This window comes from Toxotes jaculatrix, chromosome 20, assembly GCF_017976425.1.
Source record: "Toxotes jaculatrix isolate fToxJac2 chromosome 20, fToxJac2.pri, whole genome shotgun sequence".
In the NCBI taxonomy this organism is placed as follows: Eukaryota; Metazoa; Chordata; class Actinopteri; family Toxotidae; genus Toxotes; species Toxotes jaculatrix.
In genome coordinates this window covers 20,149,559-20,166,474 of record NC_054413.1, presented here as the reverse complement: position 1 = coordinate 20,166,474, position 16,916 = coordinate 20,149,559, and the positions used below count along the sequence as shown (strand labels likewise).

Sequence of the window (16,916 nt, the reverse complement as noted above, 5' to 3'; positions counted from 1 at the left end):
CGGATCAGTGTGAGCACACTGAGGGAAACAGACCAGGTGTATTAGACCAGGTGTATCAGACTGTGAATCTCTGTTCCTCAGATACTGCAACTGAGGCGCCCGGGGCCTTTCCACCCTGTGAGCCAGAGACGCCATTTTCTGCTCCCGCCCGCGCAAACGCTCGCTCGCGCACGCAGCCTCAGTGCGCGTGTCCCCATCGCACCGCTCACCATGGACAGACGGTTTGGAAACGGCTTTCTGGACTTTCTACGAAAAGTGAGCACACACAACATTTCAGTCCACGATTTCACACGAGCCCCAACGAGCGCGCCAACGACAGGTTTCCGGAAACAGTCACAGTTTACGGTGCCACGGTGCGCTCGTGCCACCTGGGGTTATGTTTTAAGGTGGAGTTCACCTGGTTCTGTTGTAAATATTCATTCAGTCTTGGTGGTTTGACATATTCAAATTCTGGACTGTGATGTGGTTCATGTGGTGAAGATAAAGGCTGAATATGGCACGCGGGACAGCGCAGGCGCGCAGAGATAATTAGGCCTCAGCCGCCTCCTCAGTTCAGCTGATCAATAAACCACCTGCAGTCAGTCTGAAGATCATCTTTCAGTTTCACCACAGTCATCCTCACTCACACATCAGTTTCCAATATGATCAATAACTATGACAGGAATGTTCCATAAACTGAGACTGAGCTGCTTCTTCTTCTTCTTTCAGGTCCACAAACAGATCAGCATGAGAAGAAATCAACTAATTGTAAGTGAAGTTTTTATTCTGCTGCTGAGGTGCGTGCGTGCGTGTGTCACTTGCACACACACACACGCACACACACACACACACACACACACACACACACACACACACGGCCAATCTGTCTCACCCTCTTTTTCTTTCTGTCTCACACACACCATGCCATAATTATTTGTCCGCCCGACCGTTTGCCCGTCTGTCACTCTCTCTCTCCCTCGCACACACTCTTGCACTCTAACCCTCTCTCAACATTTTAGCGTCGATTTTGACAACGTTGGATGAAGAGGCTATACGAGGTATAAGTTTTATTTCTCTGATGCTGGGATGTCTGGCCGCCGTGCCATAACTTTTCCTCCTACAGAATTTGTTCCTGTCCATCCAGTGTGGCTGCCATGGGATGTGTCTCTCTCTATCGGTCTGTTGGTCGGGCGGTTGTTTGTTTGTGTGATTATTGTTTGCTCGTCGATTTTGACAACGATGGATGAAGAGGCTATACGAGGTATGCGACTTTCACTTTTTTGATGCCGGGATGTCTGGCCGCCGCGCCATAACTTTTCCTCCTGCAGAATTTGTTCCTGTCCATCCCTCCGACGTGGCTGCTGTCCGTCCATCCAGTCTTCAAGAGGTTTGTGGAATCTGATGTTTGCGGTATCTGATGTTTGCTCGGCCACCGTGCCATCACTTTACCTTGTCTCGGCTGCTGTGCCAGTCTCTGTCCCTCTGTCTCTCTCTGTCTCACACACACATACACACAGACTCACACTTACACCTCTGTCTCTCTCCCTCCCTCTAATCAGCCTGCTAGGGGCTGGTTAGGGCCTGTCTCTCTTTCTAATGTGGCCGATTTTGGCAGATCAAATCAACCTAAACACTAAATTTTCAAAGCAGACAGATGATTGGCAGAATATACAGTGATTATATATCAGCAGTTTTGTCACATGACAAAATGCTTCAAATAAGACAAATTAACTTGAACTTGTGACTGTAGTCACAAGTGTGGAAGGACAAATAACACAGGCAGCTGTTTTTTAAAAAAACAATCAGGCATTTTGATAAGTCAGACCCTCCTTTCAGTTTGGATAGTTAAGGTCAGGTCAGGTCAGGTCAGGTCAGGTCAGGTTAAAGAGCTAAGGCATTATGCTTCAGTGTGTCCTCACAACTGAAGTAAGACAAGAATGTGTGTGTCATAGGCCTACTGTACATAGAAGTGATTACTGTTGAGGTAGAAGGTAGAGTGTGAGCAAGGAGGCATCTACAGCCGCCATGTTGGTGTGCTGGCTGTCTCTTAGGCTCTGATGGCATTCCCTCCAAGTAGGTGCTGTATTTTAGTTTAATCAGAACCTGAATGTTTGAATGAACTTTTTTATTTTTATTTTTATTATTTATTTATTTAATTTAATTATTTTTTTACTCTCCCCACATGTGCTTCCCTGTAGATTCTTTTAATCTGTTGAATAACCTTGTTATTACCTAGTGATAACTTCTATATCATCATCATAACTGATTAGGACCAAGACTTTGATAATCACTTACCTGTATTTTGACTGGTCTAAACGGAATTATTGAAAGAACATTGCGATTCTGATCTGATTGTAAATGTGTTTCTGATTTTGGCTTTCTCAAACAATTATTCAGCCCATGGATGATGTTTTGTCAGTGCATTTAAAATCTGTATTGGCATCTGAGATACATTTGTGATCACATTTTTTAATTTTTTAATATTGAGTAAAATCATTGTTAGCTCAGTAAGTTGCTAAGTTTTCCCTTATTAAATGCTGGAGATACACGGGCAGGTCTGATGTAGAGAGATTCACTGCAGAATCAAGCGGCGTGGGATTATTTGGGTCAGGTTTAAGTGTTAAGGGTTCGTACCTTTTTTTTTTTTTCTTATTGCGTGGTGGACAGGGTGAGGGAAGGAAGCCTGGCAGAGAGACGACTCAAATAGCTCAGACTGTAAAGATGCACCCAGTTTGGGTATATTTGCTTCATTTTCCATCTACTGGTGATGATGAACGCAGTGAGATGTGTCAAGTTTACCAGGTTGAACAATAATAATTAACTTGCTCCTTCCGAGCTACCTGATATACGAAGTTGAACACGTGAATCCAAGCCCTGGAGAAACTGTCTGAACGTGTGCTGGTATCTGTGTGTGTGTGTTTTTTTTTTTGTTTTTTTTTTTTAAAGAAATGGTATCTTCAAAAAAAAAAAATACAGGTTGAAGTCAAAGGATTTCTTTGTCTCTTTTCTCATATGTTTCTCATTTAATTTTGTCACTTGGATGAAGAAAATCTTGTACTTTATAGTATTTAATTCTTATTTTTATTTTTTGTTTTTATTATCTTTTATTTAGTGGCAGTAATTTGGTGTCATTAACAGGATGCAATTAGCCAGAACTTCTCCATTATATAGTGAATAAGGTCAAACTGAGTCGATTCATATGACATAAGATGTGATACTACTATGACATAGTGCTGTTGTAAGTAGTTATTTTTTATTCAGACTGCTGCTGACTCTGTCTTAAAGCTGCATTTTTACCAAGTGAGTGATTTTATGAATGAATTTCAGATCTGTATTGGCATCTGAATAATGTTTATGTTTAACAGAAGAAACTATAGAAAATTATTCTTTTAACTTTAGGTTCTTATGATATGGCATATCCTGCTGTTTCCAAGGTTACCATTCTCAGTTTGTACTGTGAGGTTGGTATTAGCTGTTGCTGTGCTCTCTCTTAATTGTTAGCTGATGCTCTGTGTCATTTCCAGACTCTGGTCAGTCTGTGTTGAACTGCGATGAGTATGTTCATGATTTAACTGAATGTGAAGTAATTAGAGACCCAAAGTAATTTGTTCATATTTTATTGAATTTTATTTAAATGATACACACACTACTATTGACATTATTCCATCCTTTATCCTCCCTAACTCCTCTTAAGATCTCCTACTCATTTTTATCTATCTTTTCCTCCCTTTCCTAACCCCTCTGTGCCCCCATCCCCACCTATCCATCCTCTCTGTATCCTTCCTCTACCCTCCCTCCCTCCCTTCCTTCTTTCCTTCCTACAGTGATTTTCCATACTAGCCCTTTTTTATCATTCCTCTCTCCTCTGTGAGTCGGACCCTTTTCTATCTGTCCTACGCTCCCTCTCTTCTTCTCCCGCCCTCACGAGATTAAAAACACATCAAAGCCAACTTTTCCCAAATGTTTTCATGAGGTTGAGATGACCAGTGAGAGTACACATCTCCAGTTAGGTCCATACATGTCTGGACATTGGCATGGTCTCTATTACATTTGCTCTGTACTCCTGTACATTGAATCTGAAATTATATAAACTTGTGGGTAGTTTATATATTTACAGCCATGCAGTAATCCACGCTCCAGAAGGTTATAATGCTCAGAGGAGAGAGCTGTCAGACCGGTCAGACAGGTTATGAGTCAGTCTCCTTTGTTTTCTCAGTTCCAGTGAGTGCACAGAGTGTGGGAGGAAGCAGGCTGACACCAGGCTGTCAAAGTAAGTGTCCAAAATCAAAAACAGCTGTGTGCCATGGTCAAAGTGCTTGCTTTGGCTTCCCCTTTATTTCTTCTTATTTATTTCTTTACCATATGAATAAATAAACATCCAATCAAATAACATTTTTAAAAAAGTAAGCACAGATATAAAAACATGAAAAATGTTCTTCATGGCTAAAGTCAGGTTTTGCTAAGGGAGTCTGGACTCTGCTGTGCTGTTAAAAACCTTCAGTAAAGGCAGCACTACCTTTCAGTCACTACGGAGAATTAATAAATTAATAATATTTGGTGTTGATGACAGCAGTGACCCACAGATGAGACTGTTGTGTTATGGACAGTAAACAAAAATCAGGATGATGTAGCTTTAACATATATGAGATGACGCTTTTATTGTGAAGGAATTTGGCAGGAAGTGCGGCCGTGGCTGTTGATGGACGATTGGCGGAGGTCGGTGGAGACGCTGCGTAAGTTTTATATCTGTTATCGTTATTATTCCTGATTCCTGATGGACGGTAGGCTCTGAGTAATCTGATGTGACCTATAACCTGTACAACTCAACTGAAAAGCAAAGCCACATCCCCACATTTTTTAATTGAGTTGTACAGGTTATAGGTCGCATTAAAGGTGGAAAAACTTCTGAAATGATTTATCCTGGTCTCGTTTTTTTTTACTCCACAAAAAACTGGCATTTTATCAGGGGTGTGTAAACTTTTTATATCCACTGTAGAAGAAAGAAAAAATGAGACAAACAGAGACATACTGAAAGTATGGCGTCAGTATTTTTAGCACGGCTAAAACCTGTCTTGAACGGTTTTCTGTTGAAATTCGGAAATAATCAGGAAGAGATAATGGAAATGAATACATGAACCTGGCAATAAAGTTTTCTTATTCTGATTCTGAACTGTGGTGGTGAACCTGTTTTATACACACGAACAGAAGCGCAGTCACGCCCGCTGTCCATTTTATCCTGGACAGTAGGAGCAGGAAGCAGGGCGCGTACAGGGTGAGCGTTAATATCAGGCCGAGAAATAATAATTTCTCTCGTTAGCGATTCATCTGCTGATTCTTCCAGTTCAGTCTGTTAAAGTGTATTTTAGAAAAATGACCAGCCAGTATAAAGTCTCAGTGAGTCCGGGCCCAAAGTGACATCTTCAAATGTCATTTCCTTGTTTTTATTTTTTATTTTCCTGGTTTCTTTGCTCTCACGGCTAAATATGGAACATGTGATGTTTATCTGAAGTCTGACCAGTTGTTGGATTTAAACCACAGTCAAAGTTTGTGTTTATGGTGGATAGAAAATACACAGTGTTTTAATTATACAAATAATTAAATAAAAATAGATAAGAAGCTTCTAACTTCAGAGGAAAATAACTGTCTGGGTTTATTATAGTGTGTGTGTGTGTGTGTGTCCAGTGTTACAGGTTTAACTCGCAGACCAGAGAAGATGAGTTATTTGGATGAAGAGCTGGACAGAGCGAGGTCTGCAGGATCCATCTGTCTCTCTTTGAGGAGTGACCGGTCCAAAGATCAGCCTCCCGTCTTCAGTGATGGACCTGGACCCTCAAACCCAAAGTAAGAGGCTGTTTCTACTGTGAACTGACCTGGAGATGATTCAGTTTTAATTTAATTTAATCCTTTATTGTCCCTCAAGTTGTTCCAATCCCAGGAAAATGTATTCTCTGCATTTTACCCACACCAAGTGAACGAAACACACACACAAGCATGCACCTGCACTAGAGAAGCTGGGGCAGGGAGGCTGCCTAGTGAGGCGTCCGGGGAGCTGGGGTGGATCTGTGCCTTGCTCAGGGTCACCACTGCCACGGTCACCGAGGGAGGGTGGGGCGAGTCTCCTTCACCACCACCCATATCTGTTGTGCTTGGTCGAGGAATCGAACCGGCGTCCCCCTGATCTCCGGGCGGTCCAAAGTCCAAAGCTGCACTCTTAACTTGCTGCTGCCGTGGAGCAGCAAGTCTTTTTTTTTTTTTTTAAGGTTTTTTAATAACCATAATTACAGCACTGAGTTTTTTTTAATGCAGCCACTGATTTTGTTTTTGGTGTCTGAGCACTGACAGCCTTGTTTCCACCACTGAAGAGTGTGTGACTGCTGCTCTGAAGGCTTTGTTCTTTCCAACCAGTGTTTCAGGTTCAGTAGCAGAGTACACGTCATTTTGTTTGTCAGCTGTCACGAGAGGCTGTTTCTACTGAAACCTGACCTGAAGATGATTCAGTGTTGAAATGTATTTCAAAGCAGGTAATGGGTTTATTATAGTGTGTGTGTGTGTGTGTCCAGTGTTACAGGTTTAACTCGCAGACCAGAGAAGATGAGTTATTTGGATGAAGAGCTGGACAGAGCGAGGTCTGCAGGATCCATCTGTCTCTCTTTGAGGAGTGACCGGTCCAAAGATCAGCCTCCCGTCTTCAGTGATGGACCTGGACCCTCAAACCTAAAGTAAGAGGCTGTTTCTACAGTGAACTGACCTGGAGATGATTCAGTTTTAATTTAATTTAATCCTTTATTGTCCCTCAAGTTGTTCCAATCCCAGGAAAATGTATTCTCTGCATTTTACCCACACCAAGTGAACGAAACACACACACAAAGTCTAATGGGTTTATTATAGTGTCCGCGTGTGTGTGTGTGTGTGTGTGTCCAGTGTTACAGGTTTAACTCGTAGACCAGAGAAGATGAGTTACTTGGTTGAAGAGCTGGACAGAGCGAGGTCTGCAGGATCCATCTGCCTCTCTATGAGGAGTGACCGGTCCAAAGATCAGCCTCCCGTCTTCAGTGATGGACCTGGACCCTCAAACCCAAAGTAAGAGGCTGTTTCTACTGTGAACTGACCTGGAGATGATTCAGTGTTGAAATGTATTCCATTGGCCGTTGCTCATTCAAAATGAATTAAACAATTTATTGCGTCATCGGGGGATGTTTGCAGACAGTGTTGCCCACTTGGCTCCTTTCAGCACTGATGACAGTTGTGTCTTCAAATGAAGACACAACTGTCATTTCCTGAAGAAAGGTGGAAAAAATGGGAAGAGGGAGCGGAAATTTATACACACAGAAATCTGATTTATCACTTCAAGTCATGTAAAATCGATTTTATGAGATTATAACGCTGTGCTATAATGAATACATTCATGTCCACAGAGGGAGGACGATGAAGAACGCCTCATACTGGGACCAGTTTGGGTCATCGAGAAACTTCTCCTCTCCCCAGTTTGTAAAAAGACTCAGGCTAAGACCTGGACTGCAGACAGCCAGTGAGAGCAGCAGTGTACAAAGTAAGACTGTAGCTGTGTCTGCTGATGGCATCATGTCTGAAAACAGGAGCTGTGCTTTTATACACTGTCATTTGTTCTATCATACAGCTTTGGCATTGAAGATGATCAGAAACAGCAGAAAATGAAAAAGCTTTTCTTTGCTTGTCTTTAGTTTTTATGGAGCTGATGAAAAGAATCAGCAGATTCCCACATTGTCTTACTTTAGTCTGACATTGTCTCTTGTCTTTCAGTAGATCGTGGTCTGCAGGAGGTTTTAGATGAACATAAGATCAGTCTGAGGAGGAGATGTGAACGTGTGACTGAAGGAACTGATCAAACAGGAAGTGGAACCCTCCTCAACAGGATCTACACTGAGCTCTACATCACAGAGGGACAGAGTGAAGAGGTTAATACCCAACATGAGGTGAAGCAGCTGGAGACTGTTTCCAAGATGAAGACCGTCCATGACACTCCAATCAAGTGCCACGACATCTTTAAAACCTTACGTGGCCAAAAGACACCCATAAGTGTCGTCCTGACCAACGGCGTCGCTGGCGTTGGAAAAACCTTCTCAGTGCAGAAGTTCACTCTGGACTGGGCCGAGGGCTCGGAAAACCAGGATATCAGTCTGCTGGTTCTGCTTTCATTCAGGGAGCTGAACTTGGTCAGAGATGAGAAGTACAGTCTCCTCAGGCTGCTCCATGTTTTCCATCCAACATTACAGAAGGTCACAGCAGAGAAGCTCGCTGTCTGTAAAGTCTTGTTCATCTTTGACGGTCTGGATGAAAGCAGACTTTCACTGGATTTCAGCAGCAGGGAGGTCGTGTCTGACGTCACACAGGAGTCATCGGTCAACGTGCTGCTGACAAACCTCATCCGGGGGGATCTGCTTCCCTCAGCTCTGGTCTGGATAACTTCCCGACCTGCGGCGGCCAATCAGATCCCTCCTGCATGTGTTGACAGGGTAACAGAAGTACGAGGCTTCACCGACGCCCAGAAGGAGGAGTACTTCAGGAGGAGATCCAGTGATGAAGAGCTGTCCAGCAGAATCATCTCACACATCAAGATGTCCAGGAGCCTCCACATCATGTGTCAGATCCCAGTCTTCTGCTGGATCTCTGCTACAGTTCTGGAGCACATGTTGACCACAGAGCAGAGAGGAGAGCTGCCCAAGACCCTGACTGACCTGTACTCACACTTCCTGCTGGTTCAGACAAACAGGAAGAAGCACAAGTATGATGGAGGACATGAGACCAGTCCACGGGAGCTGACGGAGGCTGACAGGGACGTTCTTCTGAAGCTGGGGAGGCTGGCGTTTGAACATCTGGAGACAGGAAACATCATGTTCTACCAAGAAGACCTGGAGCAGTGTGGTCTTGATGTCACAGAGGCCTTGGTTTACTCAGGAGTTTGTACACAGATCTTCAAAAGAGAGGGTGTGATCTTCCAGAAAACTGTCTACTGCTTTGTTCATCTGAGCATTCAGGAGTTTCTGGCTGCAGTCTACATGTTCCACTGTTACACCAACGGGAAGACAGATGAACTGAAGGACTTCCTATGGCGAAGTAACTTGAATTCAGCCCCGCATCTGTTACTGGAGGGTGTCATGGAGAAGTCCTTACAGAGTGAAAATGGCCACCTGGACCTGTTGGTTCGCTTCCTTCATGGCCTCTGTCTGGAGTCTAACCAGAGACTCTTAGGAGGCCTGCTGGGTCAGACAGAGATCAGACCAGAGACCATCCAGAGAGCCATCTACAACCTGAAGGAGATGCATACTTACAGCACCTCTCCTGACAGGAGCATCAACATCTTCCACTGTCTGATGGAGATGAACGACCACTCAATACATCAGGATATCGTAGAGTTCCTGAAGTCAGAGAACAGATCGGAGCAGAGACTCTCTGAGATCCACTGCTCAGCTCTGGCCTACATGCTGCAGATGTCAGAGGAGGTTCTGGATGAGTTGGACCTGGACAAGTACAACACATCAGAGCAGGGACGACAGAGACTGATCCCAGCTGTGAGGAACTGCAGAAAGGCTCGGTGAGTCCAGACACGATCGATAACATGATCAATAACAATATCAATCATTCTGCAAATTAATGGTCAAGTTCTTCAGATATACAGACGATTCATTTCTTAGTGTTCTAAACGCAGTTTGAACAACACACACGTTTTATAATGAATGTGTCATTACAGACTCTATGGCTGTCGACTCTCAGAGACTCACTGGGAAGTCGTGGCCTCGGCTCTGAAGTCCAGCCCCTCCCACCTGAGAGAGCTGGACCTGAGTGAATACTGGGACCTGCAGGATTCAGGAGTGCAGCTGCTGTCTGCTGGACTGGAGAGTCCAAACTGTAGACTGGACACTCTGAGGTCAGTGCACTGACTGGAGTTGTTGTAGTTTCCTGTAGATTCTTCATTGACTGTAGTTTCAAATGTTCAGTGTCTTGAGAAGTTTTCAGTCTTTCCAAATGCTTTTCCTTATGGCTCCAAATAAAAGTGAAAGACCTGAGCAGAGCAACACAAGATTTCAGAGGGGTCATACAAAGTCTGCTCGGGTTGGGGTTATAAATTCAATCCGTTTTTCCAAAATTCTGTCAAATTTATCTTTTTGGATTCTTAAAGAATAGGTCAGCTTTTCCATTTTGAGTATTTGCAGAATTATTCTGTGCCAGTCCTCCGCTGTAGGTGGTACTGGATTTAAGCATTCCCTGGTAATGGATTTTTTACTTGTGGCCAGAAGGGCCTGCAGCGGCTTTATATCCCTCCTCAGTTTCAAGCAAGCAACATGACCCAGATACAAAGTTCATAGGTATTTGAATGTTGAACACTGTATTTGATGTGTTATGAATGCTGCTCCAATATTTGTTTAATTTGGGGCAGCCCCCAAAGCCATGAAAATGATTTGCCTCCTGAGAGCCACACTGTCTCCAACACTCTGACTTTGTATTCTTGTATTTTTCTTGATAAGGAGTCTTAAAGTACCTTATAACATCAGCGATCAGCGATTGTGGCCTGTGAGGGAAGACCAAGTGCTAATCCAAATTCTAATTCTTTCCATTTGGCCTTATATTCCTCATTGCACCAGTACAATAAAGGAATTAGTTGTGAGGCATAGTAATAATATCTTAGGCAAGGGAGTGCCATCCCACCCCTCTCCCCTCGTAGTTGTAAGATGTTGAATAGGACTCTTGGTTTCTTTCCCTGCCAGATGACACAGGAAACCCATTATCCCATTCTCTGAATTGGTTGTTGCACACTTCTACTGGCAGAGTCCAAAAGATGTATAGTAAACGGGGGAGAATATTCATTTTGACTGCACGTATCCTTGAATTCAAACTTAAAAAAGGGGTGAGGTTCCATCTATGCATATCTGATTTTATTTTTGAAGATAAAGGTCCGTAATTTGCCTGTGATGATTTTGAGAGATCTTTCGTCAAATTTATACCTAAATATCTTATTGATTCAGCCTCTCATTGAAGGTTACATCTATCCTGTAAAATTCTTGAGGCACTAAAATTTAAAGTCATGACTTGTTTTTGGTATATTGAGTTTATAGCCCGATACTTTACGAAAATCGTCCACTAGTGTCTTCAGTCCTATAAATGATTTCTTTTTATTTTGCCAGTCTATTTAAATAAAAGTGCTTGTGATATCTCACATGTGGTTTTGACTTACAAGTGAATATTTATCCCACTTTGTTCAAAATACCAACATCTATATTAAAAATACAGACAAATGAGTTTTGGTCCATGTCAAGGGGCCTATCCACAGAACTTTTAGAGAAAAGCCCGTTGATTTGGGCAAATCTGATTGTATTATAATTATTTTCATCTACATGTTTCATCTGCATCTACAGACTGAGAGGCTGCAAGTTGTCAGAGATCAGCTGTGCTTCTCTGGTCTCAGCTCTGAAGTCCAACCCCTCCCATCTGAGACACCTGGACCTGGTTGAAAACGACCTGCAGGATTCAGTAGTGAAGGATCTGTGTGGTTTTTTGGAGAGTCCAGTCTGTGGACTGGAGACTCTGAGGTCAGACTTCATATTTTTGTTCTATGCTGAGATTAATATGATGTGAAAGCTGTGAAAGCCGAGCAGATGATGAAACACTGAACGGTTTCAGGCTGGAACTTTGTCTCCTAAACTCATGTTTTATTCTTTATCCAGGTTGAGTTTCTGCAGTTTGTCAGAGATCAGCTGTGCTTCTCTGGCCTCAGCTCTGAAGTCCAACCCCTCCCACCTGAGACACCTGGACCTGAGTCACAATGAGCTGCAGGATTCAGGAGTGAAGCCGCTGTGTGGTTTTCTGGAGAGTCCAGACTGTGGACTGGAGACTCTGGGGTCAGACACCATTTCTTAGCTCTGTGCTGGGATTAATGTGCCGGGGAAGCTGTGGTGACACGATCAATCAAACATAAAGAAACAAAATAAAATACAACTAGATAAAGTTAGTGACAGGGAACAGAACATTTTAAAACATGAAAACAACAAAATGGTTCAAATAAAATAAGTAATGGTCATAAAACATTTGAAAGCCAGACTAAAGAGGCTTTAGGTTTACATGGACAGACATCAACAGCTTCAGCTTCACATTCTGCTCTCAGATCCTCAGACTGTGGCAGCAGCTCCAAACAAAACAAGACTCAAAGTACCAGAGGACCCGAGGGTCCTGGTTCAGAGATTAGGAACCTGTTGGTGCAGGACCTTGAAGGGCTCTGACGACCAGTAACAGGTCCTGGTCCACACTCAGACAGCAGAGTGTGAATCAGCTGTTACTGACTGATGATTCTTAGGCAGAGCAGAGAGGAGAGCTGCACATTAGTCCAGTCTGCTGGATGTAAAAGCATCAGTCTGTGTGCAACAGAGAGGAATAGCAGCACTTTAACTTTTGATGACACTGATACAATAAACAATCTCTACTTCAATGATCAGACAATAACAAAAATATTCACTATTTGATTTATTGAAGCAGCAGCATGTTGTCTTTAATAAAAATCCAGGTGTTTGGAGTTTCCATTTTCTAAACTTGTACATTCTGAACCTTCTTCAGCTCTGAACAGATGATGAAACACTGAAACTCGTGATTTATTCTTTATTCAGGTTGAGTTTCTGCAGTTTGTCAGAGATCAGCTGTGCTTCTCTGGTCTCAGCTCTGAAGTCCAACCCCTCCCATCTGAGACACCTGGACCTGAGTGAAAACAACCTGCAGGATTCAGACCTGAAGGATCTATTTGACCTTGTGGAGAGTCCAGACTGTGGACTGGAGACTCTGAGGTCAGTAGAGGGTTGGAGTCAGTCCATGCTGCTTTCAGCTGTATTGTACTAAACTCAGTCAGTATCAAAGCAAAGATCCAGTGGTTTCCTGGAAACCTCCAACCTTCTCAGTGCTAACTGATTTGGATATGTCTGATTGTATTATAAATCATTTTATCTGCACTATTTATTCTTTGTTCAGGCTAAGCGAGTGCAGTTTGTCAGAGATCAGCTGTGCTTCTCTGGTCTCAGCTCTGAAGTCCAACCCCTCCCACCTGAGACACCTGGACCTGAGTGAAAACAACCTGCAGGATTCAGGAGTGAAAGATCTGTCTGATCTTGTGAAGAGTCCAGACTGTGGACTGGAGACTCTGAGGTCAGACTCCATTTTTTGTTCTATGCTGAGATTAATATGGTGTGAAAGTTGTGGTGAGTTTTGCGAAACTATGCAGGGTTTATTTTCTAAACTTGTACATTCTGAACCTTCTTCAGCTCTGAGCAGATGATGAAACACTGAACAGTTTCAAGCAGGAACTTTGTCTCCTAAACTCATGTTTTATTCTGTATCCAGATTGAGTCACTGCAGTTTGTCAGAGATCAGCTGTGCTTCTCTGGCCTCAGCTCTGAAGTCCAACCCCTCCCACCTGAGACACCTGGACCTGAGTCACAATGAGCTGCAGGATTCAGGAGTGAAACCGCTGTGTGGTTTTCTGGAGAGTCCAGACTGTGGACTGGAGACTCTGGGGTCAGACACCATTTCTTAGCTCTGTGCTGGGATTAATATGCTGGGGAAGCTGTGGTGACACGATCAATCAAACATAAAGAAACAAATCAAATAAAATTTGAAAGCCAGAGTAAAGAGGCTTTAGGTTTACATGGACAGACATCAACAGCTTCAGCTTCACATTCTGCTCTCAGATCCTCAGACTGTGGCAGCAGCTCTGAACATAACAACTAAAAGACTCAGAGGACCTGAGGGTCCTGGTTCAGAGATTAGGAACCTGTTGGTGCAGGACCTTGTATCTCTACTTCAATGATCAGACAATAACTTGAAGTTATATGATGATTAAACTGAATCACATGTTAAAACTGAAGATGATTTCATGAACACAGTATTCATAAAAGAATTATTGCAGATGTTGTTTGTTAACATTTCCCCAAAATTCATTTTATTCTTTATTCAGGTTGAATCGCTGCAGTTTGTCAGAGATCAGCTGTGCTTCTCTGGCCTCAGCTCTGAAGTCCAACCCCTCCCATCTCAGAGAGCTGGACCTGAGTAGAAACAAGCTGCAGGATTCAGACCTGAAGGATCTGTTTGACCTTGTGGAGAGTCCAGACTGTGGACTGGAGACGCTGAGGTCAGTAGAGGGTTGGAGCCAGTCCATGCTGCTTTCAGCTGTATTGTACTAAACACAGAACGGGGACAGGATTCAGGATTGGACAGAGAGACAGAGACAGAGAACAGTCAGCCAGTCAGAGCAGCCAGAAGATTGTTGTGACTGTGTGTTTGAGTTAATGTGAAGATGACTGTTGTTGTTTTTATTGTGTTCATGTTGTGTTCTGAGACTTTGCTCTAGAGACCACAACCTGTGCTGAAGTCCAGTCTTTCTAACAGATGGAAGGAAATTCTAATCCTACAGAGCCTCTGTGGGATTTTATTATTTTATTTTATTTTTAACATGTATCATCAATAAATCCACCAGTAAACTGATCAGTGATTATATTCACTCCAGCACGTTAACATGAGAGGAAGCTGGCTACGCTACACAGCTGCTCCACTTCTGCTCTTTATACTGGATGTGCTGATGAAGTGATTTTCTGGAAACACTGATTTATCTCCTCTGTTCTGTGTCCTTCTCCTCTCTACAGCTGGAGGTCGTGATCCTTCTGCATGAGAGAGGATGAGCTGTGCCCTGAAGATCCGGAGGTTGAAGCAGCAGCAGCTTGTGAGCAGAGAGGCTCTGACTGGACCTTGTTACAGCGATCATGATTCCTTCAATTGATTAAAAAAGTGCAGGCAGGACATTATTTTATCCCTAACAATTCTTCCCGTCCAGACAATAACTGCTGCTGCACTGACCAGTAAGGCTCCAACCGCTCCACCTATTGACTGTGTAGGAGCCATTGGACCTGGTCTGGGTCAGGATGGTCTGAGTGTGGTTGAATTTCCAGATGAGACTGAAGCCTGCTGGAGGAGCATCTGAGGCGGTGGAGGGGATTATTGTTTCAGTGTGTGAACCACTGATAGAAGCTGTAGTGATACAACACAAAAACACACACACACACACAATGTAATAACACTATGTTACTGTGGATCAGGTCCCAGATTCTGTCAAATATCAAAGATAATTATTTCGGAATCTATTTCAGACATGAATCATTTTTGATGTGAACATAAACTTTTAGATATGTGATTTTTTTTGTTTTAAAACTTCTTAGTTTTCAGTGCAGTTGATCTGCACCAGTAGATTATCAGCTTTGCTAGATATATTTTATATGTCAGTATATATATATATATATGGTATATGTTAGAAAAATATATAGAAATCATGTGTCTATGATATGTGCAGTGTTTTTGATGGATTTTTGATGGGCACATGAATCTGCTACTGAGACGTTTACTGACTGAACATCGTGTCGATCTTTCAGATCAGAGATAGTTTTCATCTGACAAACATCCGTCTGTTTAATTTGAGGTTTCAGGAAGGATAAAGTGCCAAAACTGCTGTTTACCGAACCCTTTGGGACCATAAACACAGTACAGCAGAGAGTATGTGCACACGGAGACCAGTCAGACCAGGAAACGCAGCAGGAATTAAACACACAAGGCTGCATAAAGGATTTACTGAGGACCTCTGGAGGACAGAGAAGGAAGTGACCGAAGGCTCACACTGAAGTAATATCCACCCACTGTTGTGAAAAACAGTTCAAAGTTCATTTAAATTGGGTATTTATGTGTCATTAATATTTGAAATAATAATTACATCAACACTAAATTCAACATTAGCACAGAAAAGGCCACTTTAAAAATAATGACTTATCTAAGTTTTACTCTTTGTATGTTCCTTTTGGAAAAAAAAGTGTTTCCATAGAAATGTTGTGTGCTTTCTTTGGAGTCCTCTGCACACACACACACACACACACACACACACACACACACACACACGTATCACCATCACCATAATCACAGAACCAGAGAACAGGCATCAATGAGGTGGTGGTTTGCTTGTATAACCTGTATGTTTGTAGCTTCCTGCCCTGCTCATTCATTTTCATTCATCTTCATTTCTTTTCATTGTGTCATGTTGTTCGTTTCCTGTTTGATTTTGATACACTCACCCTCTCCTCTCCTTTCAGATACTTCACTTCCTGCCTTTGCGTCAAACCTCGGCCAAGCAGCTGCTGTTGCCTCACCAGAGGTTACTGAAGGGGCATAACAGGGTGTTACTGACAGGGCAGTTGGGGCTGAATGCACAGTGACCAATAATGGAACAGTGTAACTGTTATGAGCCATTCATCTGTGGCCGCTCAGAACTGTTTTCACCTCAGATGTTGAAAGGTTAATCAAATGTGTAGATAGCTGGAGTAGCCAGTGACAGCCTGTTAGAACTGTACAGCATCTCTTCCAGCTGAAGAGATGACGCAGTTTAACTCTCAGGTTTCAGAAAAACACCCCCTGTGCTCATATTTGACAATTTAAACTCAATAATATGATTTGGAGTTTTTACAATTATTATTATTAGTGCAGAATGAATAATTCAGGTGTCAAATAAATAAAAAAAGAAACATTTAAAGTGCATTCTTGTCTGCACTCCAGTTTTAGCACAAACACAGCTTGTTCTCATGTTCTGAGACACTCTGTTTATTATTTCATTTCAAATGGATTTGGGCCACTGTGTGAAATTAAAAGACACCTGGTTAGAGTGGAAATCGGCAGTATATAGTATATTATATATAGAGCTGGGTAGAAATGTAGAAACCTACAAAGACTTCATGCTAAAAAAAGGAACTTATAGAATAAATTGCCTTGAAAGTAAATGAACAGCACACCTGGCTGGTTTGGGTTTGCTAATACATTTAATTTGCTGAAAGCACACTCATGCCCTTTGATTCACAGCACGGGAATCTGTTTCTATATAAACGGTTGAAGCA

At 42.7% G+C, this 16,916-nt stretch overlaps 1 protein-coding gene across 1 annotated transcript; it reads left to right on the top strand.

Moving 5' to 3' along the window:
• Positions 1-4,666: 4,666 nt before the first annotated feature.
• On the top strand, positions 4,667-14,768 carry LOC121200329 (NACHT, LRR and PYD domains-containing protein 14-like). Its single transcript, XM_041065559.1, has 14 exons — positions 4,667-4,712; positions 5,662-5,820; positions 6,540-6,698; positions 6,901-7,059; positions 7,395-7,528; positions 7,759-9,550; positions 9,707-9,883; positions 11,370-11,543; positions 11,679-11,852; positions 12,612-12,785; positions 12,967-13,140; positions 13,336-13,509; positions 13,949-14,122; positions 14,634-14,768. Exons 2-14 carry the CDS (start codon positions 5,693-5,695, stop codon positions 14,644-14,646), a joined length of 3,606 nt encoding a protein of 1,201 aa, XP_040921493.1. The 5' UTR covers positions 4,667-4,712; positions 5,662-5,692; the 3' UTR covers positions 14,647-14,768.
• Positions 14,769-16,916: the final 2,148 nt, after the last annotated feature.